Consider the following 26,742-nt stretch of genomic DNA (forward strand, 5'->3'; position numbering starts at 1 on the left):
TTATAATTCTTATGTTAAAGTTGGCATGATAACTGTTTAAAGTTTCTGCTGACTAATGCACCTATCATTGGTTTGCCCCAGGATGGGGGGCTCAGGCAACCCAGGTGATATTTGACATTTTCAGGTTTTCAGATGTCGATTTCCCCACCCTTGGGTCTCCATTATAAGTCAAATTCACACCCCTGGGGAACAAAGACCTTGTATAGTATGTGCAACAAAATGATAGGCACTCACAACAAGTTTATTGCAGCACTCCTCCAGAGAGTAATATTATTTGTTGGCAAATGGTCCCCTCCAAGTTTGTGCAACACAATACTCCTTACCTTTCATTCAGCCATCCTTGGACACAGGAAACTCGCTCAGATAAATTCTGGGTATTTTCCAAGATGGCACACCCCTCATCACTCATTCCCAGATCCTCTCAACTTTTCAAGATGGTGGTCGAGTGAAATTTCCCACCCTGGGGACCCCAACCCATGTGCGCTTTACTAAGTCTAATTCCCGTGGGTTGGCCAACCCCCCCATCCTGGGGCAAACCATTAGAAGGTGCATGAATAAATATAGATGTAGATGAAGAAACCAACAGTCAGCTAACAGATGTCCAACTGATTCAGTTGGTTACTGCTTGCAAGGTCCGAAATCTATTTGATGAAAACTCCATTTTAACTAAATCGTGAGCTACATGTTCTTTTATGCCTTTCCACTTGGAATCTGACTCTTGCGATCGTTTGGGGGTAGGAATATTCTCACGCGAAGAAAAGTCTTGCAAAACTTTGCGTTTTTGTGTTTCATAGTGAGGGAAAAATCTTATTGACACTTTTTGGCGACCACATTTTTCCATTTGGCAAGTGACAAAAAAAATTGGTTGGCACCTGCCTAAAAAAGTCAATTTCAGATCCTGGCTTGATTCCATGTAACAGAACATTTAAAATAAGGTGGCATCATTTGATTGCTAATGAGGCGTCATGCAGAACAGCTAAATTAGAACAGGCTCTGTCTGACAGAAGGGGCCTCATGTAACAGTACAAGACTCCTCTCTATCAGTTTTAAATCTTGTCATGGCCATGGGGAGTTTGGGGACGTTGCTGTCTGAATTTTGTCATTTCATATCCAGCGACTGAAGTTACCCTGTCCCTTTAGTTGCACACTCTTAATACTGTAAAAAATAATGAGAAACAATATTATGTAGTTATTGACTGACTGGGACTCCCGGAGAGTAAAATATTTGGCTTTCAGAGCCAAACATTTTTCCGTCTGCAAGCTGCAAATAACAGTTGGTCATCGGAAAAATTGTCCGTTAAATTTGAGGTTTTGACAAGTAAAAGCTTAGCCTGGTCGGACACTCTGACTGGTCATTTCTGCTAAACAAAAAATACTTTAACTGGAAATTTGTGGCCAAATATGGAACAAGTTATTTTATTGATAAGTTAATAAAGATGGTGAATTTTAAGCTCGGTAATGAAATGTGAAGGTGAATTAATCAACATGACACGAGCGTGGGACAAAGAAAAATTCTGAGTCCCCGACAGGACTCTTTTATTGTATTTATTGACTTTTTTATTGTATTTATTGACTTTTATTGTACTGCCAAACAATACTAGGCAAAAAAGCTTTGTTGTCAGATTTGTGTTTATTCCATTTCTGATAAATAATTTTATTAGCGCAATGCGTTCAGGCCACCTGTACTCATTTTGGGCTGGTGTTGTGAAGGATGGTGAAGCTCCATTTAGTCTGAATTATATGTTTGTCTGAAAAATTACTAACATCTGAGGTCTTATGTTGTCACTCGTTGTTTGTTATCTGCAAGTCTTGTGGAATTAATTAACCGCGCGGCCATGGGCCGAGCGCGGTTCTAGGTTTACCCGGGGTTTATTTATTTATTTTTTTTTTGTCAGTGAGCAGACCCAAGCTCCCTCTTGGCCAAATTTTGAGTCACGCAACGCGTGATGTTTTTCCGCCAGAAGCTGTCAAAACATAAATACACGGACAATTTTACAGATATTGTTTTCTTTTTTGTGGGTAAAATATATTTTCTTTTCATTTTATCAAAGCGTTGGATTCAAAGGGAATAATCAATACACTATAAAAAGGTATTACGTCAGCCATAAAATGTGTTGACGTTGCAGCTTTCACTTTCGCTACGTGACAAATAAGATTGAGTTTACTTTGCAAGTTTATTTCGCGAGAAGCGACGGTCATTAATTTATTTGCGATTTTGGGAGTATTTCTTGTGGTTTTAGGCAAATGAAGTAAATTCTTTGGCTGTTTCATCACAGTGAGTTTATAGATCGGAAGGAAAATTAAATATTTGCAAGCCAAGCAAAGAACTTGTTTTAGTTTTGTCGGTGACCAGACCCAAACTTCCACTCGGCCAAATTTTGAATGACGCAGCCTGTGATGTTTACTCGCCAAAAGGTGTTGAAACATTAATACAAGGAGAATGTTACGGATATGACTTTCTTTACTTTGGGTCAAATATATTTTCTTTTGGTTTTATCAAAGCGTTTGATTCGAAGAGAAATAATAAATACGTTAAAAAAAAAAAGGTATTACGTCAGCCATGGAATGCGCTGACGTTGCAGCTTTCACTTTCGCTACGTGACAAATAAAATCGTGTTTACTTTGCAAGTTTATTTCGGCAGAAGCGACGGTCATCAATTTATTTGCAATTTTTCAAGTATTTCTTGTGGTTTAAGGCCAGTGAAGTAAATTCTTTGGCTGTTTCCTTGCAGTGAGTTCGGTGATCAGAAGGAAAATTAAATATTTGCAAGCCAAGCAAAGAACTTGTCAAAACATGCAAGGATTACGTCATTGGTAGGGAAATAACCACCGTACTACAAATAGCATTAAATAACGGAGTCTTAAATTATGTGACTCGTGTGACTACTTTCCTAGCCCTTTACTCGTGGAAAACACCAAAGAAATTTAATCATGACTTTTAAGAAAGAAATTAATTGTTAATAGTGTTGTTATTGAATCGTTCATATCGTTCATATCGTGCATGCCCATACATATCCCGAAGAAAGTTGCAGATTAAGACCATTATGTCATCGGAGATTTCACAACGGCTACGACTGATGGTGCAATAAAACACCAGTAATTAATTTGTGCGTAATTTTTGGACCTTGAATGAAAATACAACCTTGAAACATAAACACTGCAAAGGAGAAAGCCGTAGCAGACTACCAAGGTAGACACAAACCGGAAGTGAACCGAGCAGGGGTGAGTACTTATGGGACTACTGTACCAGAGCTATCAATTGCGCTCTGCACTATCTGAGATTGTCTCACTAGTCTGTGAATAGGCAAACAGGTATGACTCACAAAAATGAATTGTTAGGTCTATGATCAATATCTCACTGTATGTATACCACCATGGGTCAGATGGGGGCATCAGGCCAGATCAAAGTGCATTCATAATACTACTGGAAGTGTAATGCTTGCATTCTGTTTACTTTACAGTTTACTTTTATCATGAGAGTACCCTATACACAGGCCAGCGTGAAGGCATGGTCTAAACTTTGAAGCTATACGTGAATTACCCGGAATTTATTCTCGCTGACTGGTTTTTGATTCCTCTGATATATCAGTAGAAATAAAGCAACAAGCAACAGATTAAAGCTTAAAACTGTCTTAAATCAGCTGTGTAAACGTTCCTGAAATGGAAGATATGTAATTCAAAACTGTGTGTCAATCTGTTTTAGGAAACCCTTTTGATAAAGGGTTGTAAATACTGAAGTCCTGAAAAACTAAATGCTACCATAACATAAGAAAAATCTAGGAATCTGATTTGACTTTCCAGGATCGAAGCCTTGTGTAGACTAGAATAAGAGCAAACCCAGGAGCTTGAAATACTCTGGAACGCACAGCAATTGAGTAAATTCCAGAGAAACCATGTAAGATCAACCAAAGATTTATTCAAAGGAAGCAATGAATCAAGCAATATAGAAAACAAGACGACAAAATAGAAATCCAATGTACTTGTGATCGATGAATCAAACAATATAGAAAACAGGCTGACAAAATAAAATTTGGATGTACTTGTGATTGTTTTGAAGAACTTTGTGGTTGTGTGAGACCTTTGATTTCTTATAGTTTTTTTAAGGAAATAGTGCACAGGGCTGTGTGGGTCATACATTAACAAACAATCAGGCCATACCGATAGTTGTTCAGAGTAAAATTTATTGAACAGAACCTCGGTATAATGAACCCCATTTTAATTAAACACATTCAACGTGTTGTACTGTGGCTATGGTTATGTTATTATGCTGTAAAGATTACCACTATTGGTTCACCAATGGCTGGGCATTTGTGTGATACCAATATTGTTGCATTACTTGATAAAGAGTGGCAGGTCGGTATACTGTAGCTGTTGGAAAAGTGCTGGAAACTGTTGTCAGTCACCTTTAGTTAAAAAAGTGTGAAAAATATTCTGTTTCTTTGTAATTAACTCAAAATGGTATCCAAAATGTTCATGTGATTAGCAATATTAGAATTGCTTTTGCCAATGAGAAATTCTTTTAGAACCAGTGTTAGTACGTTGTATATGACATCATTTATTTGATAGTGTGATATAGATGAGCTTCACACATGTATACTTTGATCATGTAGCATATACCGTAATTATAACAAAGAACATTTACACATCTAAGCCATTTGGATGCTTTTTTTCTAGTTCAACCTGAATTCATCAGCAATCCAAAGAATTCAACAGTAATAGAGGGTCAGACTGTTAATTTGCACTGTGAAGTTTATGGAAATCCTTTACCAGATGTGAGATGGACAAAAGATGGAGAAGCAGTAAATAGAGCAGATCAGAGGATAAATGTCTCTTTTACAGGAAATACTTCAAGTTTGACAATAGTCAGTGTTGACCAAGCAGATCAAGGACTGTACAGATGTGTGGCAATTAACAGTATAAGTAATGTTACTTCTTATCCAGGAACACTGACAGTACATTGTGAGTGCTTATTTAGTTGTGTTGTTTTCACCTGATACTCAATTGATTACTTCATCTACTGGTACTATACACATCATGTTTCTATCAACCAAGATCACAGCCTGGTTAATGTCACTTCTATGTATATTTTAAGGCTAACTACAACACAAGAACAAAACCAACAACATCATTGATAATCGTCGTTGCTGCCACTGAGAATGAGTAAAGAGTGGCTTGAGGAAAGTTTATGTTCTGTAATCTTATATGAGGGTTTGATGTGTCAGAAATGGTCAGGAATGAGTGAGATTTCTAGAACCAGCCAATTAGTGCACATGAATACATATACATTGCAAAGTACTTTCTGTTATTTGTATTTTTCTTTTATTACAATGTATGAACAGATTACATGGACTGAGATTTCACTTTGTTGGAATGGTGGAACTTTCATTTCAGCAATTTTATAGCAATGTCACCATAACTTGAAGGAAAATAGGTTGTGGTCACAATTTTAGAAGGGTTGAAGGTGATGTGCTCTTTTCAGTATCACCATTGGAATGGGTCTTAATCTCTTGTACAAACAAAGAAAACTGTTTGAAGAAAACTTTTCAAAGTACATACTGTTCCTTGTATGTGTTGCCTAATCATGGCTCATGCTTGATGAGTTATTAATAATTTCAGCAAATGTATTTATCTGTCCCAGTTGCCCATTTGGCCCAGCCAGATAGGCTTTGAGATACAGTAGATCACCTGATTCCCTTCATTTAATATTTTTGTACTTCATTTCACTTTGTATTATTTTTGATCAACTGAAACAAATTTGCAATTAACTGAAACAATTACACAATTGAAATTGTAGTTGCGCCAGAAGTGAGGATTACTGGTGATAAAGAACAGTTGGTGATTAAAGGAAGACAGATACTGCTGACATGTCAGTATAATGCCTTACCACCAGTGTCTGAAGTGCAGTGGGAAAAAGGTGGAACAGTGATAGCTATAAATTCTAGTGTGGAGATTAATGACTCACGAGTGGATATTCCATTTTTTAATCAAAGTCAAGTACAGCTGGCAATTAATGCAACTACACCACAAGATGCTGGAAACTATACCTGTCTCGTTAATAATGGTGTTGGTAACTCATCAAATACAACATCAGTTGTTATTCAAGGTCTGTTTTCCTGGTGTATTGTATTGACTTGGGTTTATACAATGTAACTTTCAGTAACTATCAACAAAGAAAAAGCAAGTCATGCTTAAAATGAGATGGAAGTGAAATTACTGAAATGAGATTTTTGTATTCAGTTTTATTTTTGCAGCCCTTGCTTTTATGGCTCTTAAGAACCCTCATAACTTTTTTCAATTTGCCATCTGCCTTTCCTTGTTTTTTTGTTTTACAGCATTAATTTACATTCAGTGCCCTTACAGGTGTTAATCCCTGAAAAGGAATTCACAGGAAAGAGAAGAATTGTGATCTAACTTTATTTATTTAGTCTCTTAAATGGCAATGAGCCTGTAAAAGAGCACTTAAGAGTACTCTTAATAAAACTGAAAAAAAAAGGATAATCTGTTCTAGGGGATTAGGCTCTTTCTGATTCATAGTGCTTCAATAATTCAACCAAACACTTTTTTTTTCACTGGTACCCTGTATTCTTTGTCAGTCTATAGTTACTTTTTGAGTAGTGGGGGAGAACTATGATTGTACATGAATTGTTGTTGAAGAATGTATTATTATGTAAATTAACTCTACAGTGGAACCAAACCGACCATTGAATGTGTCAGTTGACTCCAAGAGCTCACGAGTAGTGAATATTTCCTGGATTGCTGGTTTTGATGGGAACAGTGCAATTCAGAACTACACAGTGAAGAGAAGTCTAGATAATGCAGACTTTGTTGATGCTGTCTGTCAAGGATCCCTCTCAGATAGTTCCTGTGTGGTGTCCAGTGCAAGTGCTTCTGTTGGAGACCTCTCACCTTGGACACTATATTACTTTAAAGTGTTTGCAAGAAATATGGTTGGCACTAGTGATGGGAGCCCTGTAGTGAATGCTACCACAAATGAAGAAGGTGCTCTACACGTATATAAACAATGTAGTTTTTTCAACATTTACACACATCTAATCTGTAACATTTGTTGTTGCTTTCACCCTACATTACTCAGGCACAGATTACTAGATATTTTAATAAAGGTGAATCAATTTGATTGTTTGCCTGTTTAAAATGTGACAGCTTTTTTGCAGCTGATGGAAAATGATGTACACAAGAAAAGCTAATAAATGTGTTGGCTGTTTATTTATTTTCTTTATCCATTCACCACTATTGTTTCCATGTACAGCTGTTTGTAAAAAGGGTCACTGGCTTAGGAAAGTACGAACAAAAGGTCAACTTTATTGCTTTATTGCTTTTCAAACTTTTCAGTTCTTTCTTTGCTTGTTTTCCTTGTTTACTTGGCTTTGCTTCCTTGCTTCATTCTCTACTCTTTTGTCGCCACATTTTTGTATGTAATGTTTATGCTAAGGTACATGTACTGTTCGCCTTTGAAACTCAAATTAACTTTCTATGCCAGAGCCTGGTGCTGCACCGGAAAATGTGACAGGACAGAACAGCAGCTCAACCAGCATCTTAGTCATGTGGGATGAAGTTCCAGCTGATCAACAGAATGGTATCATCACGGGTTACAACATTACTTACAAGTCACACACAGAGAATGATAATGGAAGTGTTCAAGTAAATTTCTCTGTTCATCAGACAGAATTGACAAATCTAAAGGAGTATGTCAACTACAATATCACAGTGTTTGCATCTACTGTGAAAGGAGATGGACCAGCCAGTGATCCAATTGTTGTAAGAACAGACCAGGATAGTAAGTTATCTTTCTTATCAAATTTTTTTCTGGATGTTTTGGTAATTTCTTAGTGCTTTGTATAGACTGATTGAAAAACTTTAATCAGTAGAAGTGTGTCCTTTGAAAGCAACTATTTTTGTAGTTGAAGGGAAAGAACTCATGATGTTGAAGTAATTGATCTTAAAGTACTGAACACTGAAGTGGCCATTAGAGGTTTTAGAAGGCATTTTGTGACATACGTGTTAGAGATACATGTAATGCGATTTCATTTTCTAGTGATGTCCTCCTTACATGTACAAACCCCTGGTCTAACATTGCTAATATCATCTATTAATTAATTAATTAGTCTGTTATTTTTCTTAAGTGATAAATTGGTCAGTTATTTTAGTTAGTTAGAAGGTTGGTTAGTTATTTATTTTGTTCTATTTCATTTACAATGTAGTTAGTTATTTGCTATTAGGTGCATTGGTTGAGTTGAGAAATGCACCCTATAAAAATGAAGCTATAATTATTATTAGTGTTAATCATCATCATCATCATCATTATTAATTTCATAAAGTATAAATTTCGCACATTGTGACATGTTACCTTGTACCTTGTTGGTATACAGATTAAGTAATGAAAAGAGACTAGAAAGGAACATACAAAATGATTATGATAACCACTAAAGAAGGAGATTGTTAATGACTGCCCTCACAACATTTACACATATACATGTATGTACGAAAGCTTAACCAACCAATCATGCTATAAGCAGCTAACTTGTTTTGAACTTTTACATCAGAACCTGATGGTGCTCCACAAAATGTGAAAGGACAGGTTCACAGCTCAACCAGCATCTTAGTCATGTGGGAGGAAGTTCCAGCTGATCAACAGAATGGTATCATCACGGGTTACACCATTACTTACCACTCACAAACAGAGAATGACAATAACAGTGTTACAGCTGATGCTAAAGATCGTGAAAAGGGATTGACTGGTCTAAAGGAGTTTGTGAACTACAATATCACAGTGCTTGCATCTACTGTGAAAGGAGATGGACCAGCCAGTGATCCAACTGTTGTTAGAACAGACCAGGATAGTAAGTAACTACTTTTTTCTTTCCAATTAACATTCATTCCATTCAATCAATATACTCAGTCAGGAACTCCCATCTGTGAAAAGAAGCTTTTCATCTCAAAGTTACTAGCTAAGAGACTAGAGTGAGTGCATGTTTAGTGCTGCTGAGAGATGTGATGGCCTAATTGTCAGCAGAGTGACACCTCAGCTATGCTACCAAGTACTCGACTAAATTGAAAGCAAAATTTTCCTACTGTGACCAAATCAAGTCTAATGAACCTGTACAAGTTTAATGAACCTGTACAAGTTTAATGAACCTGTACTTAAACCAGGAACAGCACGTGATTAGTTTCTGGTTGTGAGCAAAAGATATTTAGACTGTATTTTAGCTGAAACAGAGGAAGGTTGTCAGAGACGCTAAAAGTGCTGTTGCAATGGTTTTGTTATTAAAAACATACCAAAAATGGTTTATATGTTACCATTATCATGTCGTTTTCAGATCTTTTTAAATGTGTTTGCTTTTCTGTATGTAAAGGCGAATTCTGAAGAAAGCTGTGAAGAAATATCCTCTCCTTCTATTTTCAGAAAAATGCTGATGTCAGCATTTTTGTTGAGATTCAAGGCTAATTATCTCGAAAGAATGCGTGGCTAGCCTCTTTTTTCTTTGTGTATTGCGATTCCCCTTGCAAAGATCTACTTTTTCCGCAAGGTCCTAACCTGGCACAAAAACCTTTGTATTCAGTAGGCACCGTCCTTAAGCCTAGTCACTTTCTTTGCAAATGAACTTAATTTGCAGAGAAAGTGACTAGGCTTAAGGACCCATTAACCGATCTTTTTGAGCCGTTGCTAAGGAAGATTTATTCTCATATGACCTCATCATTTTTAGTTACTTCAGAGTTATTTCATGTGTTTTAACTTTTTCATGATTAGTAACACTAGTGATGACGTCATCGGGTCACGCCCATGGTCATGTGACTAATACTGAAAAAACGCAAAGGCTCCCAGGCAAATTACTTTATTGGGATTTTTTTCCATTGATTTAATATTTTAATTTAAATCCTCATTACGCTATGCATAGATTTTGTTTCATTTCTAAAAGGTCAGATTTTGAGAGAATTTCAAAATATTAAAAAATTCGTAATTTTCTGAAAAAAGCATGATTTCGAGAAAGGAATGCATAGCTATCTTTCTAATGTTGGCTTTGATCGAAATCCGTCCAAAAAGGCTGGATTTAATGAAAAACCGAGTTTCCTTTAGCATTTAAAGAAACTGGAAGTGCGCCCGATATATATTGGAAGTTACCCCATCAGCGCGTGCACAATTTACACTACCAGCGCACTTCGGTAGGATCAAACAAAGCGACACGGAGTTAGTTTTTCTCTTTCTATTGCTCCTGTTTTTCTCTCTTTTTCTTATTTTGTCTCTGCTTGTACTTTTTTTACTTTGCATTTTGTGAAACACAAAGAAAAGCCTCTAAAATGTAAGCGAATTTGGAAGTTATTGAGTTGTTTTTATTTTCGGCGCTCAGGCTGACGTAAGTAACCGGAAGTAAAATTTCACCTCCTTAGCAACGCACGCGAGCGCGCGCATAAATCGGTTAATGGGCCCTTAAGTACCTCTGTAAAGTAAATAATGGTAGTTATGAAGGGTCATTAAACCTTTAGTAAACTTGGTTTTGCAATTTTTTTTGTCAGAACCTGATGGTGCTCCACAAAATGTGAGAGGACAGAACAGCAGCTCAACCAGCATCTTAGTCACGTGGGATGAAGTTTCGGCTGAGCAACAGAATGGTATCATCACGGGTTACAACATTACTTACCAGTCACAAACAGAGAATGACAATGGAAGTGTTCAAGTAAATGACTCTGTTCGTCAGACGGAATTGACAAATCTAAAGGAATACGTCAACTACAATATCACAGTGTTTGCATCTACTGAGAAAGGAGATGGACCAGCCAGTGATCCAATTGTTGTTAGAACAGACCAAGATAGTAAGTAATATTTCTTATCACAATTTTTTGGTGTATGTTTTGGTAATTCCGTAGTTAATAGAGTTTCTTATCAAGCTCTCCTTTTGGTCGTTATGGTAATTTTTGATTCATGCCATTTCACTAAGAGACTTCGGTACTCTGGTCAGACGAAGTGACATGTTAAAGTTTTTTATAGGTTTAAGTAACTGATTACATTGTAGAACGCTAGAGATGTTTGGTATTCAGTTTTAATGGAAAGTTGTGCAAGTCTTGAGAACACACAGCTCAGTAGTTGTTGTTTGTACTTTATTTGTTTTGAGATTTAATGAGCATGCCGAAGGAATTCTAAGTCATATGGACGCAAAGAAAATACTGATACCTTAACTGGAAAAAACGCAGATTATATCTGATGTTGTAAGTAATAACCTTCAGGTTATCGTTCTGGTACAGTACGTTTTCTTTTACGTCCAGTACGGTCCAGATTTTCCTATCCGGACCTGAGTATGGATCACTCCTAAATTTCCAACTTTGACAACTTTTCAAGCTTTTTGTTACACTGCAGAACAACGTAAACTGGAAGCATTCAACACTTAGGCAACTTTTCAAGCTTTTTTATCCTTTTTTGTGCCCGGAATGTCTAACACTTGCGTACGCCAGATTTGAACTGAACTGCTTTAATTAGAACTAAACACGAAAGTTTCTTTCAAAGCAATACCGTAGATAAGAAATAAACACGTTGACGTTATTTGCCGGCCTTGGTCATTCCCTATTAGGAAACATTGAGTAAGGCCCGATGCCGCATACTCAAGACCTCGTGCACAGTTTTTTGTTTTTCCAATACGGACCTCCTGGCCTGCAAATAGCATATATATACACAATGCATTATTTGTTAGTCATGGTAAACGTTCACGATACACAAAGAAACTAATGTTGAAAAGAATTACATGTATGACAAGTGTAAACTAAACAAACAGGTAGTCAGCATTGTGTAACTAGGTACTAAGTCCCAGCCACATTCGTTACAATATAACTCAACTTTTAACTTCTATATCAGAACCTGCTGGTCCTCCACAAAATGTACAAGGACAGAACAGCAGCTCAACCAGCATCTTAGTTATATGGGAGGAAGTTCCAGCTGAACAACAGAATGGTATCATCACGGGTTACACCATTACTTACAAGTCACAAACAGAGAATGACAATGGAAGTGTTGAAGTAAATGGCTCTGTTCGTCAGAAAGAATTGACAAATCTAAAGGAGTATGTGAACTACAATATTACAGTGCTTGCATCTACTGTGAAAGGAGATGGACCAGCCAGTGATCCAATTGTTGTTAGAACAGACCAAGATAGTAAGTAACTTTTTTTATCAGGTTTTTTTGGGGATGTTTTGGTAATTTCGTAGGTTATCAAGCTCTTCTTTTTGTCGTGGTGGTAGTTTTGACAGAGTCATGCCATTTCACTAAGAGACTTCGGGACTCTGGTCTGTAGAGGTTGCGTGTGAAAGTTTTCTGCAGGTAGACTACTCTACTAGAGATGGGTTGTATTCAAAAATGATGGAAGGTTTTCAAGTCTTGAGAGCACAGAACTCGGTAGTTGTCGGCAGACTTTAATTTAATGAATAAGGAATTTAGGTAGTATCGAAGCAAAGATTCATCATCTGGAAAAAATGTACAGATTCTGATTTTTTGATCAAAAGAGAGTTGCTAAAGCAAAGAAATGAAAAAATTACTGAAAGATTTAATACTCGACGTTTCGGTGTCATCATGACGCAGTGATCAAAAGAAAATAAGTGCAAGAAAGCGAGTATTTAAGTCGGGTAGAGCTTAAAATTGACATTCTAATTAGATGGCTATGTTAATTGTCAGGTTGAGCTTACTTTTTATGTGCTTTCTCATACTTATTTTGTCTTGATGATGATTCCGAAACGTCCAGTTTTAAATCTTCCACTAATGATGATCTGTAATTGTACGTAATAACTTTCACATTATCTTTCTGATACGTTTTCCCTTTTTATGTGCTCGTGGTAAATGTTCACGATACCCAAGGAAACTAATGTTGAAAAGGCTTTTGACAAGTATGGAGAAATCAAACAGGTTGTCAGCAATGTCTTACTGGTGAGTGATGCCCAGTCACATTCGTTACAATATAACTCAACTTTTAACTTCTATATCAGAACCTGCTGGTCCTCCACAAAATGTACAAGGACAGAACAGCAGCTCAACCAGCATCTTAGTTATATGGGAGGAAGTTCCAGCTGAACAACAGAATGGTATCATCACGGGTTACAACATTACTTATCACTCACAAACAGAAAATGACAATGGAAGTGTTCAAGTAAATGACTCTCTTCGTCAGACGGAATTGACAAATCTAAAGGAATATGTCAACTACAATATCACAGTGTTTGCATCTACTGTGAAAGGAGATGGACCAGCCAGTGATCCAATTGTTGTTAGAACAGACCAAGATAGTAAGTAACATTTCTTATCACGATTTTTTGGTGTATGTTTTGGTAATTCCGTAGTTAATAGAGTTTCCTATCAAGCTCTCCTTTTGGTTGTTATGGTAATTTTCGATTCATGCCATTTCACTAAGAGACTTAGGGACTCTGGTCGGACGAAGTGACATGTTAAAGTTTTTTATAGGTTTAAGTAACTGATTACATTGTAGAACGCTAGAGATGTTTGGTATTCAGTTTTAATGGAAAGTTGTGCAAGTCTTGAGAACACACAGCTCAGTAGTTGTTGTTTGTACTTCATTTGTTTTGAGATTTAATGAGCATGCCAAAGGAATTCTAAGTCATATGGACGCAAAGAAAATACTGATACCTTAACTGGAAAAAACGCAGATTATATCTGATGTTGTAAGTGATAACCTTCAGGTTATCGTTCTGGTACAGTACGTTTTCTTTTACGTCCAGTACGGTCCAGATTTTCCTATCTGGACCTGAGTATGGATCACTCCTAAATTTCCAACTTTGGCAACTTTTCAAGCTTTTTGTTACACTGCAGAACAACGTAAACTGGAAGCATTCAACACTTAGGCAACTTTCCAAGTTTTTTCATCCTTTTTTGTGCCCGGAATGTCTAACACTTGCGTACGCCAGATTTGAACTGAACTGCTTTAATTAAAACTCAACACGAAAGTTTCTTTCAAAGCAATATTGCAGATAAGAAATAAACACGATGACGTTATTTGCCGGCCTTGGTCATTCCCTATTGGGAAACATTGAGTAAGGCCCGATGCCGCATACTCAAGACCTCGTGCACAGTTTTTTGTTTTTCCAATACGGACCTCCCGGCCTGCAAATAGCATATATATACACAATGCATTATTTGTTAGTCATGGTAAACGTTCACGATACACAAAGAAACTAATGTTGAAAAGAATTACATGTATGACAAGTGTAAACAAAACAAACAGGTAGTCAGCATTGTGTAACTAGGTACTAAGTCCCAGCCACATTCGTTGCAATATAATTCAACTTTTAACTTCTATATCAGAACCTGCTGGTCCTCCACAAAATGTACAAGGACAGAACAGCAGCTCAACCAGCATCTTAGTTATATGGGAGGAAGTTCCAGCTGAACAACAGAATGGTATCATCACGGGTTACAACATTACTTACAAGTCACAAACAGAGAACGACAATGGAAATGTTGAAGTAAATGGCTCTGTTCGTCAGATAGAATTGACAAATCTAAAGGAGTATGTGAACTACAATATTACAGTGCTTGCATCTACTGTGAAAGGAGATGGACCAGCCAGTGATCCAATTGTTGTTAGAACAGACCAGGATAGTAAGTAATTTGTATTGTAGTACACGTTTCTTCTGGTTGGTATGGCGGTTTCTTCTTACAGGTTCATGCAGTCATTATAACACTTGATAACTCTTCAGTGGAGATAACCTGTGAATTTTTTTTCATTATCCTAATAAAATAATTCATGACATGAATGTAATTATCTTAAGAGAAGCTGTCTCGTTGTCACATTTCAGAAAAGTATCTTTTTTCCTCACCTGTATTTTAGAGTTAACCTATACTGTTTAAGACTGTGAACTCTGTGTTGTCTCAGTACCCATGCTTGATTTCAAAGAAAAGATGTAGGCAACTCCGAAAATTTCATCCGGTATTGTAACACCCTTTGTAGTATCTTTCTGGCAGGTTTCTTCTTTTAACGGTTATTATGTACAGTAGAACCCCGTTAATACGGTGACGCACGGGCCAATAATATTTGACCGTATTAATGGGGTGGCCGTATTAAGGGGGTAGGGTCAAATTTCATGACTAGTCTAAATTGATTAACCTCTTAACAGAGCTAATAGATATATCACAATTGCACTTCTAAACAACTGTTCTTTAATAAGCTCCCGGATTGCAGATATAAATTTTTAAAAATTGAAATTTCAACCGCTACATGCAATATTAACAGTGGAAAGATGAACATTACTGGTTTGAGTGGCCGTGTAAACGGGGTATAATTATAAAGGATTATACAGGTTGGGATTTCAGAATGTGGCCATTGGCCTTATTAACGGGGTGGCCGCATTAATGGGGTTTTCTTATAACAAAATGTATGGTCAGTTCGCCGGGACAAAAAAAGTGGCCGTGATAACGAGGTGACCGTAAGGCGGGGTTCCACTGCATGTACAATTTCCCAGTATATGAAGCAACTAATGTTGGGAAGGCTTACAGTAATAATGAAAATTGGACTGATGTTTGGCGTTAAGATTCTGACTATGAAGACTCAGACTACGGGTGTCATTGAGAAAGAAAATCATAAATGTCTTTTGAAGATGTCAGAAGCACGCTCTCAATAGCTCATGCCGATGGTTTTCTAGATGATGAAGAGGTTTTGTTTCTTTACGATCACTACCTGCTTATTAATCCACATTGCCATAGTGGGATTATGATCCATTCTATTTGGATGTGAACACATTGCAGATTCCGGCACGTTTCAAGTGCCTACTAGGAACAGTTTACAGTGGAATGGAAGGACTTTGTTTACAAAAGCACATATTTCGAACGAAGATTGATATTCATCTTTGAAAAGCTGTTAAAAAAAGTGAATTACCTGCTTTCCCTTCCCGTCGACATCCTGCGTGATCTGTTGGTAAACAAACCTATTTTAAAGAACGTGAGTAATCAGAGCCAGAAACGCTTCAATATCGGCGACCTTTGCTCTGGTTTCACTCAAATCTATTAGACCTATTGGCTAAAGACTGTTTGACATAAAAATGAAGTTTAGAAATCGATAGAGGGTCGGAATTCAGTAGAAAATACTTACGTTTTCCCCACTACACAAAACAGCGTGAACTCTCCCAGTAGCAAGCGATGAGATGACTACGAATGCCACCTGCCAATGAGCATGTACACTAAACCTCAAACCAGGTCCGCGGCGCGTACTACCATAGTCCGTAATGACCGTATCTTAAAGTGCTTAATAAAGTACTGAACAACCACTACGTTCGTTGCAATGTAATTCTGCTTTCAATTTCTATATCAGAACCTGATGGTACTCCACAAAATGTAAGAGGACAGAACACAAGCTCAACCAGCATCTCAGTCACGTGGGATGAAGTTCCAGCTGACCAACAGAATGGTATCATCACGGGTTACAACATTACTTATAAGTCACAAACAGAGAATGACAACGGAAATGTTGAAGTAAATGGCTCTGTTCGTCAGACAGAATTGGCAAATCTAAAGGAGTATGTCAACTACAATATCACAGTGTTTGCATCTACTGTGAAAGGAGATGGACCAGCCAGTGATCCAATTGTTGTTAGAACAGACCAAGATAGTAAGTACATTTTTGTATCAAGCTTTCCGGTTGGACATTAATGTAGTTTGTTACAGATGTATTCCATTTGATTAAAATGCAGATCAGGTTAGTAAGTAATTTTTATTTGCAGCCTTTTCTTGTGGTGTTTTGGTAGTTTTTTACTTTTTGATTCTTCTTGATAAGACACTCGTTAGCTCTCATGTGTGGAAACTTTTTAAAACACTTGTGAAATTTCAAGGCCGTTAGGGAAGTGTGGTACTAGAATTTCACAAAATGTTTACAGGATAAAAGATCATTGACAAGTGATTTCCCTTTCTCTTGTTTGTATTTGCAAACCAAATTATCACGATGAATAGGATGAGATCGTTTACGCAGGCAGTATTGCAATAGTCCCGGAAATAATTCAGTGTAGTACTACAGACGAGACTTGCATTAAATCGACACCTCTTTGTAACAGCATGCATGCTTCAAATGTTTTACACCCGAAAAGCGGAAAGGTTAACATGAAGGTCCTGTTTTGGCATAAATTTATAGTAATGCAATGAAGCTATAAAGGGGCATTATAATTAGGTACTCATACACTGCATTTAAAAAGGTATTTCATATCACAACCATATGGCATATGGTTGTGATATGAAAAAGATTTAAACAAAAGTGGAACAACTTATGAACTGGCTACCGGATACTAGTAAGGATGATCAGGTTGACTGTGATTGGAGATGAAGCTTTCGATGTTTACAACGCCTTCTCGTGGGAAAGCGACGAGGAGAAAGTCAAAATTGACGAAGTTCCGGAGTATTTGGAGAAACTTTGTGAACCCCCAAAGAATACAATCTATGGAAGGTACTTATTCCTTTCTTCAAGCCAGGAGAAGGGCTTGTGGATCGACGAATAAGTTACTCTTCTAAGAAAAATGGGCTAAAATTTGTGAATTTAGAGATTAGCGAGATTTGTTGATCTGTAATCGCATTGTGTTCGTAGTTCCTGATAATCGACATTTGAGAGAACATAAGAAATTGCTGGAGCCACTGAAGCAAATGCAAAATCTTTAAGAAGTCAAGCGTTTAGAAACGGGGATGAAGGACTCTCACGGCGAAACCTGAAGGAAAGAAAACGGCGAGTAGAGGTGACTAAACTGATTACAAGTTCTGTGGTAGGAGATATATAAGAGATGGAATGAAAAGCTTTGCCTATGGCCAGCAGGATAATACATGCAGATGTGGAGAGAACCATCATTTTACCGTGAACTGTCCACCAGGCAAGTCAAGTGCGGATCGGAAGTTGCACTATAGTGATTTAGACGAATGTTCGTTTAAAGCGTACACTCTTGTTGTCATTAGACACAATATCAGTGCTGTTGAAGATACGAAGTTCTTAATTCCTTTACAACTGTTTACAAATATGCGGGTAAAGAACTCTTGAGATGTGACAATTCAGCTTGATTGTAGAGCAAACTGCAAATTACTCTCCCTGAAATAAATTTCACTCATCTGGGATAATCCCAAAGATTTGTATTCGAAGAAAACATCTACAACGCTCAAGATGCATACTGGATCTATAATGGATCTTCTTGGAAAATTCCCCCTCAGATGTACCAGGGGTGAGATAAGAAAACATGTCAATTTCTTTGCTATTGATGAGGATGTCAGGCCACTCTAAGCTGCTAAAACATGGCACGAAGTGAACTTTATCAAGGTAAGGGTGTCTGGCATTGCTAAATCTGAAACTGTTAGCTTTATGAATGACAAGTTGCAAACCACACCTAGTGTTTTAGGCTAAGATTGGATTTGAAAAACTATAGTGTTGCCTTGGAAAAGGTAGGTGGGTGAATTGTTTTTGTCAAGGAGTCACCATATCTGACAACCTTCATTCAACACACCCTTTGGTCGCTTTCGCTGGCTCCACCAACCATGCGGCTTTAAGAGAGCAGGTGATCGACGAAGAAGACGACGACGACGAGGTGTTAGCTGGCCTACAGTCTGGCGACACGGTGCTCATGAGGCCGTTATCAACCGACAAGGAGAAATTGTGAAGCTACAGTAATCAGAAGAAACATAAGGCACCTGGTGAAGACTTAAGAGTCATCACTACTGAGCATTAATCAGACATATGTCAAGCTGCCGAAGAGATATAGTGAACAACCTCAGAGGAAGATCGATTACCTTATTAATTCCCAACCTGTTGATAGTAGTGACGAGCACCAGAAATGTAGAAATGTTTGCCCGAAGAAATGGTTCCAGGACTACGTTTAAAGGGCATGTAAAGATTTTAACCATGTGAAAGGTGAATTGATCAACATGACACGAGCGTGAGACAAAGAAAAAATCTGAGTCCCCGACAGGAATCGAACCCATGACTTCCCTCCTGTTATCGATGAGGGATCCGCTTTCGTATGTGTACCGTGCACATGGTCTTAATTAAAAAGAGTTCTATTAAGTTATGTATGTACCATGTCTGTGTTCTCTTGAAGCCTTAAATCAAGAAAGAAGGTAACACGGCTAATTTACTAGTCTCTCTTCTTTACAAGCATTTTGAATCCTTTTACCGCTATTTCGATATTTTTCTCAGTTTTACCAATGTGTAATCTTAAATTTAAAACTTGGAGTCTAGAGAAGTTCTTTACTTTTAGTTTGCATTGATGGAAGTTGCTTCAGGGCCATTTTGTAATTTTCGAAATGTAATTTAAGTCTGTTATATTCTATTGCTAGCAGTCGAAATAGATTTTTTACCGCCTCTATATTTTCTTGGTTTCTCCATTGTCACAGCAGCCTTTGTAGAGTTCCTTGTCCTTGGCACAGTAGCTTTGAACTTTCGATCAAATAAAATAAATATGGTCTATACTTTTCTGTCACTAACGGTCATAATACATTTTGTACCGCCTTTTCCATATTTTTTGCCACTTTTTAAAATACTGTAGATTTGGTAAAACTCCTTTCTTTGTACAGTAGTTTTGTACTTTTTTGCATTAAATTGTTCCAAGCGATCTCTCCCTGGCCATCCTTACAAGCCTGCACAAAATGTAAGCTTATGTGTATGATATTCAGCAGTGGTTGAAATTTACAGAGTTTACATGGCCTATAGTATGTAGAATTTCTCAATTCCAGCTGTAAAGAAGGGTAAATAAACTTATGCTGAATTTATGACTTGATCATTGCGCAATTGGTTATGATGGAAAAACTATGTATAGATAAATAAAAAGTAAGGGAGTAAACTAAATAAATTAGGGAGGCGGAAAATTGCTCTTTTGTAGACCACCCCTAGTACTTAGCACTGAGGGTTCATCCTGTTTAAAGATTCATTATATTTCAATTGTTTTATCTCTGTCACCATCACCATCATTCTCGTTCTCGCTCTCGCTCTCGCTATTGTTGTTGTTATTATTATTATTATTATTATTATTATTATTGCTTCAACTCCCAATGTTAAGACGAACATAAAAAACTACATTTCTTACATCAGCACACGGTTAATATAGCCCTGCCAACCAATTAATTTAATGGCTTAAACAACCTTTATTTAAGTATACAGCATTATCGTAACATAACAGAATCTTTGCAAAGTTAACTGGTCTTGAACTTTTACATCAGAACCTGATGGTGCTCCCCAAAATGTGCGTGGACAGAACAGCAGCTCAACCAGCATCTTAGTCATGTGGGATGAAGTTCCAGCTGATCAACAGAATGGTATCGTCACGGGTTACACCATTACTTACTACTCACAAACAGAGAATGACAATGGAAGTGTTTCAGCTGGTCCTCATGATCGTCAAAAGAATTTGACAAATCTACAGGAGTACGTCAACTACAATATCACAGTGTTTGCATCTACTGAAAAAGGAGATGGACCAGCCAGTGATCCTGTTATTGTTGTTAGAACAGACCAGGATAGTAAGTATACTGTATTTTCTTACCAAGTTCTTTTCCTTGTTGTTTTTGTCATTTCTTTGTGATTGCTTCCTTTTCACAGTTGAAAGACTCAAGAACTCAGATCTGCTAAGGAGATCTGTGAAAGTTCTTAATAGGTGGAAGTGAATAGCTCAAAATATAAAAGTGATATTAGATACTGTGGACGTTAAAGATCATTAGAGATGTTTTATTGTTTGGTATTCGAACAACAACAATACAAGTTTATTCTGTTATACGCTCAGCTGTTCAAGTGTGACATCACATGATGAAATTAAACACGAGCTAATTAACAGGTTTTGCACATAAATTACAATTAAAAGTAAATGTTATAATATACAATGGAACCCCGCTGATACGGTCACCGACGGGCCTGGAAAATCTGGCCAAATTAATGGGCTGGCCATATTAACGCGGTAGAGTCAAACCTCACGACTACAATCCTGGCCATAAGTTGTTGGGACACCTCCCCTTTTGCGCGCTAAACCCACGATTTCAACTACGTCCTTGACGTTTTAGAAAAAAAGATGAATAGAAGCAAGTATAATTGACCCCCCTTTCCCCGAGCAATGTTGAAAGAAAATGAAGCTACTCTGAAGGACTAGATCGGATGTTGTAAAAAGGGAAAAAGGGACAATAGAAAGCTATTGTCAAGGTTTTTTTTTTCTTTAAGATTTTTTTATCAACATTGACAGGGGGAGGGGGTAGGCGGGCTTACGCGGTCTTGGTCTTAAGAGAGGCTGCCTGTGAAGTCATCTGCCGTGAACTGTCCCAACACTTGTGACCAGGATTGAAGTTTAAATTGAGTAACTTCTTAACAGATATATCACAAATGTACTTCTAAACAGCTCAGAATGTAGATATAATTTTAAAAAAATTGAAACCTGAATCAGGGTATGAAATATTGACAATGGAGAGATGAACATAACTGGTTCGAGTGGCCGTATAAAACAGGGTAAAATTATAAAGGATTATACAGGTTGGGATTTGAGAATATGGCTGTTGGCCTTATTAACAGGGTGGCCGCATTAACGGAGTTTTCTCAAAAGAAAATGTATCGGCATTTCGCTGGGACAAAAAAAGTGGCCGTAATAACGAGGTGATCGTATTAACGGGGTGACCATGAGGCGGGGTTCCGCTGTATGGGCAAAATGTTTTTAAAATATCATGAGATACAATCTAAGATAATTGCACGTTAAAAAAACGGTAATCATATGTAGAATGAATACATAAGATACTAAAGGTAATGCATAAGGAATACATAAGGTACTAAAGCTTAATTAATATGGAAAAGTGGTTACTGAACTTGAAGTACAACTACTTAAAGGCTGACCACAACATATACAACTAAAGTTCACGCTGTACCTCTGGACATGGTATTGTGAGGGCGCAGAGCTGTGTGGACAAACAGAGTTTATTGTTAATAATTGACTTATGCATGGGTCTTCTTCACTTCATTTCTTTACGTATTTAATCCAAGTCACACTCATTGCCAAATAAATGTGTTCCAAATATTAATTTCTATACCAGAACCTGACGGTTTTCCACAAAATGTGCGTGGACAGAACAGCAGTTCAACCAGCATCTCAGTCACGTGGGATGAAGTTCCAGCTGATGAACAGAATGGTATCATCACGGGTTACAACATTACTTACCAGTCACAAACAGAGAATGACAATGGAAATGTTCAAGTAAATGGCCCTGTTCGTCAAACGGAATTGACAAATCTGAAGAAGTACGTTAACTACAATATCGCAGTGTTTGCATCTACTGTGAAAGGAGATGGACCAGCCAGTGACCCTGTTATTGTTGTTAGAACAGACCAGGATAGTAAGTAGAATATTCACCAAGCGTTTCTAATGGGTCTTAATATTATTTTTCATGTCGTCGCTCGTTTTATGGTGCGTTTGATTGACCTTATTCCAGAATGGAAATAAGTGACTCGGAATGTATTGCAATTTTCACCGTCGCCAGAACTTATGGAGAACCCCTCAAAAAGTATCGTTAAAATCGACCGAAATCAGTTGTAAGCATTTATTTCTATAGATCAATCGACGGAAACCGATAACGGATATGGACGAACGGTTTTTCAACAGCGAATTTTATCAACTGCCCTCCCCGTTTTCTCTGCACGTTTTACTTTCATCTGCCATTTCTATTTCTTGTCTTGCGAAAGGTCAATACGCGAAGAGGCAGTGACGTCATTATTTCGCTTTACTCCAAGGTTTACTGGTTTTTTTAGTTTTTTTGTCTAAATCATTTTTCACTCACACGTCGGGTTATTATTCCAAGTATTGCGCTACCTTGGGAAGAATGCTTGGAATGCATTTCACTTGACGCTTTCACCGTTAAGCGCTATTAAGCTTTAATCCCTCAGTTTTCGGGTTAACCCGTAATGCTACCCGTAGGAGCAACAAGTTCTGTGCTCACAACGAATCGGCTGAATCGCACATAAAGGTCACAACCTACAAGCTTTCTCTAAATTGGCAAAACACAGCCATGTCATTCTCCAGGCTTCCACTAAAGGTACATTGCAATCAAACAAAAAAAATATGTGACAACCGCAAGCGTAACTGCTATTCTAACCGATAAATTGAAATGAGACATGCCGTTCTGTACCAAACAACAGCAAAGATGTTAAAAGATACAGATCTAAAAATGCAGTTTCTATCCCTGCTAATTGCAGCATCTCCGTGTTGCTGGATGAGGGTGAGTGAGTTTACATGAGCTCAAGATATGAGGGAAGCTTTCAGGTTAGAGACCATCCAGGCCATTCCTGCTGTACCTCATTAACCAAAGTCCAGGACACTTTTTAGGCAAATCTACAATCGTGCACAGTGTTTCATTGCCTAGGCTTTACTCTTTACATCACCTAATTGAATTGACCATGAAAGTCTAGGAGTAAGCTGTACAGGAACTATGCAAGGAGTTATTTCAAAAATTTAAGGTGGCTCTGAACCCCATGTACAGAATGTTTTTAAACTTTGCCAAAAGTTGCGTCTTATCATGCTTATCAGAAGTTTATAATATAAAAAAAAATTCACCCTGCCGTTTTTGAATTATAAGCACCTAAAGCAGTAATTAAGGGTGTTTTTAGGAGGTCATACTGTTGCTATGGTAACCTATTGTACCACGAAAATGATGACAACGTGTTCATTAACGATTGGGCAGTTTTTTGATACCATGATTGTAGTATCAAGTGATAAAGAGTGGTTATAACGACCCATCCAAATATAAGTGCTGGAAACTCTTTTGAGCCACCTTAAAGCGAGTCTTTCTTGCGCAAATTTCAAGTGTTACTGATTTTGAATAGTGTTTTGTCAGTCATTTCCATGGAAGTATTGAATATCCTAAACAATATATATTTCTGATAACTAGCGTATTTTTGACATTAATCCAATCAAGGTAAGAGAAAAAAAGTTGATTGAAAATGCTTAGTATGGAGAAAAAACTGTATCCAGACACCTTATGAAGTCTCTTTAAACACGTTCTTTTCAAGATTGCGTCTTATTTACGTCAAAGCAATGGTCTCAAAAATGTTATGATAGAAAAAAAAGGAAATATGTAACTAAAACAAAACATAATTCTTGTTAGCTTGCATTATTGGCTTACAAAAATCTTGTTTCGGACTTGTCCATCAGAACCTGACGGTCCTCCACAAAATGTGCGTGGACAGAACAGCAGCTCAAACAGTATCTTAGTCAAGTGGAATGAAGTTCCAGCTGATCAACAGAATGGTATCATCACGGGTTACAACATTACTTACCAGTCACAAACAGAAAATGATAATGGGAATGTTCCAGCTGGTCGTGAAGATCGTGAAAAGGAATTGACAAATCTAAAGAAGTTTGTCAAATACAATATCACAGTGTTTGCATCTACTGTGAAAGGAGATGGACCAGCCAGTGATCCTGTTATTGTTGTGACAACAGACCAGGATAGTAAGTAATTTTGTCTGTGGGTGTTATGATTGATTCCCTCACTGTAGTGAAATACTCAAGAATACTGTGAATTTATGGTTAAATGGACATATGTATGGCAAGCCGTCTGTAGCAAAATTTAATCCTTGCAATATATGTTTAATCCTTTAAATAACGGTTTTATTTAAAGATAGAAAAAGGCATTCAATCCAATGGTAAATAAAATTTTTGGTTCAATTCAATCTTTTAATTTTCACGATTCAATCCAATACCTGGAATATTGATTCAATCCAATACCTAAAATATTGATTCAATCCAATACCTGAAATATTGATTCAATCCAATACCTGGAATATTGATTCAATCCAATACCTAAAATATTGATTCAATCCAATACCTGGAATATTGATTCAATCCAATACCTCGAATATTGGTGTAATCCAATACCTGAAATATTGATTCAATCCAATACCTCAATATTGATTCAATCCAATACCTCAAATATTGATGCAATCTTCCTGGGCCGAGCGCGGCCAACAGGAACGAGAGTAACTGAGCACTAGAGAGCACTGAAAACATGGCGGGCGAAGGAGAACTAGATTTAGAAGTTGAGTTTCTTAAGTTTCTTGCAGACATCTTGGATAAAACGGAAATAATTTTTGAGAACTTTGACTCAGAAGTTGCAGAAGCGCACGCCGAAGTTCTTGATCAAACCATTAGTCTGCTTAGGTAAATGAGACGTTGCTACAACCGAGACACAAGGGACACGGAAAATTTAGATTCTATTACTGCCGCTTTTGTAGATGTAAGTTAACCAATTTTTATGAGACAAACATATTTGTTTATTAAAAGCTGTGTGTGCTAGCTTTTTGTGGCAAATAACATAAACTGTGGCAAATTTTGCTACCACATTGGTCTTTGGTATTGTGCATATTTCTGCTGTCCAATCATTACTGGCACACTAAACTTTGAACTGTAAACAAAATTTTTGCTGTGCCGTGTGCACAGTCAAACATGTTTCTCACAAAAACTGCTTGTGTAAACCTGGCTTTAAGTTATTTTTGAAATAAGAACCTTTACATTTTACAAGACAGCAATCATTGAACATTGGGATGTGTTTTAAGTTTTTCAATGTTGTTGTCTCATGTTTTGCATTATTTAACCCGCATGTGGTACTTCTTTCCTAAAAACGATGTTTTTCTTGATATTCTATTACAAACATGGCACCAATTTGTTGTGAATATTATCGGGTACCCAGGGCTCAAGGCTAACACTACTGCCAACTAGCCACACATTTCAGTTTTGAATAGTAGATTTTGCACTTTCACTAGCCATTGTGACAATCATGATGGAATGGAGTACTGGTCTACTGGATGAAGACAAAATTGAGAATTATCCTGACAAAATAAAACTGAAGAGAATAGAAACTAATGAAAACAGGGAAACTATGAGTGAATTTCATGGAAATAATTGCCTTAATAAGCATATGATAAATATTTAACTATTAAAGGGAGATAAAAGAAAATGGCAACACTGATAAAAGTACATCAGAGATTGAACATAAGCATATTGAAGAAAAACAGGATTCGTGTTTGTGGGAGTGAAATTTTCTTAGTGATTATTATTAACATTTTAGATGCAACAAGAAATGTCCAAGATTGACCACTCTTATAAAAAAGTCAGTGAAGCTGTGTATGAAAAAGGCTGGCTGGTGCAAAGTTAGTTTTGGCTAGTGACATGAGTCCTGTTAGTAGCCATTACGCCAGTGCACCAAGAGGTTAGTCTTGTCTCCTGGGTACTTTTGAAAATAAGATAACAAATTAACCTTGCCACATTTTAACATCTGTTTTGATAAGCACCTGAAAAATCTACAAGGCAGAGTAGTGCACATGGCAGTTATCAAATGCCCTGATTTCTCTTCAGTTTAGTTGTGTTGCTAGAAGTTAGGCATTCTGTAATTCAAGCAGTTTCTGAGTTTTGTATATCAATGAAAAGGAAGATGAGAAAATAATTTACTTGATACAGGGTGAGGTTTTCTGTTGTGAATTGAGTTGCCAAAATACTTTAAGGGCCATAATCTCCTTTACCCAGCCCACACACATGTAGTATTATGCAATTGTCAGTTGCCCAAGTTTAACTGTCACTAGTTCTAGAGCCTCTTGGAAGATGTCTACTCCCATTTGACTTGATTATCTTAAGGGATCTAGCCTTTCCAATACAAATGACTGCAATGAATCATGTTGTCCCAGGTCAATTTCTTCAACTACAACATTGTTATCACTGTCCAATGGAGTTGGACCATCAGGATCATCACCATAGTATTCAAAA

General features: G+C 37.2%; 1 protein-coding gene across 2 annotated transcripts in view; it reads left to right on the forward strand.

Moving 5' to 3' along the window:
• Window positions 1-26,742, forward strand: part of LOC110046812 (uncharacterized) — a 134,781-nt gene that overhangs the window by 64,644 nt on the left and 43,395 nt on the right. Inside the window, exons 23-35 of one of the 2 annotated variants that reach the window (XM_089287517.1) lie at window positions 4,675-4,959; window positions 5,795-6,103; window positions 6,685-6,999; window positions 7,499-7,795; window positions 8,562-8,858; window positions 10,531-10,827; window positions 11,861-12,157; window positions 12,982-13,278; window positions 14,312-14,608; window positions 16,314-16,610; window positions 20,180-20,479; window positions 22,025-22,324; window positions 24,136-24,435. In XM_089287517.1, the coding sequence (XP_089143643.1) occupies window positions 4,675-4,959; window positions 5,795-6,103; window positions 6,685-6,999; window positions 7,499-7,795; window positions 8,562-8,858; window positions 10,531-10,827; window positions 11,861-12,157; window positions 12,982-13,278; window positions 14,312-14,608; window positions 16,314-16,610; window positions 20,180-20,479; window positions 22,025-22,324; window positions 24,136-24,435 (3,888 nt within the window). The remainder of the gene's footprint in view (window positions 1-4,674; window positions 4,960-5,794; window positions 6,104-6,684; window positions 7,000-7,498; window positions 7,796-8,561; window positions 8,859-10,530; window positions 10,828-11,860; window positions 12,158-12,981; window positions 13,279-14,311; window positions 14,609-16,313; window positions 16,611-20,179; window positions 20,480-22,024; window positions 22,325-24,135; window positions 24,436-26,742) is intronic. The other variant, XM_089287518.1, reaches the window with a different exon arrangement.

The sequence above is a fragment of the Orbicella faveolata genome, unplaced genomic scaffold, assembly GCF_042242905.1.
Source record: "Orbicella faveolata isolate gen_17 unplaced genomic scaffold, um_ofav_v1 contig_14, whole genome shotgun sequence".
In the NCBI taxonomy this organism is placed as follows: Eukaryota; Metazoa; Cnidaria; class Anthozoa; order Scleractinia; family Merulinidae; genus Orbicella; species Orbicella faveolata.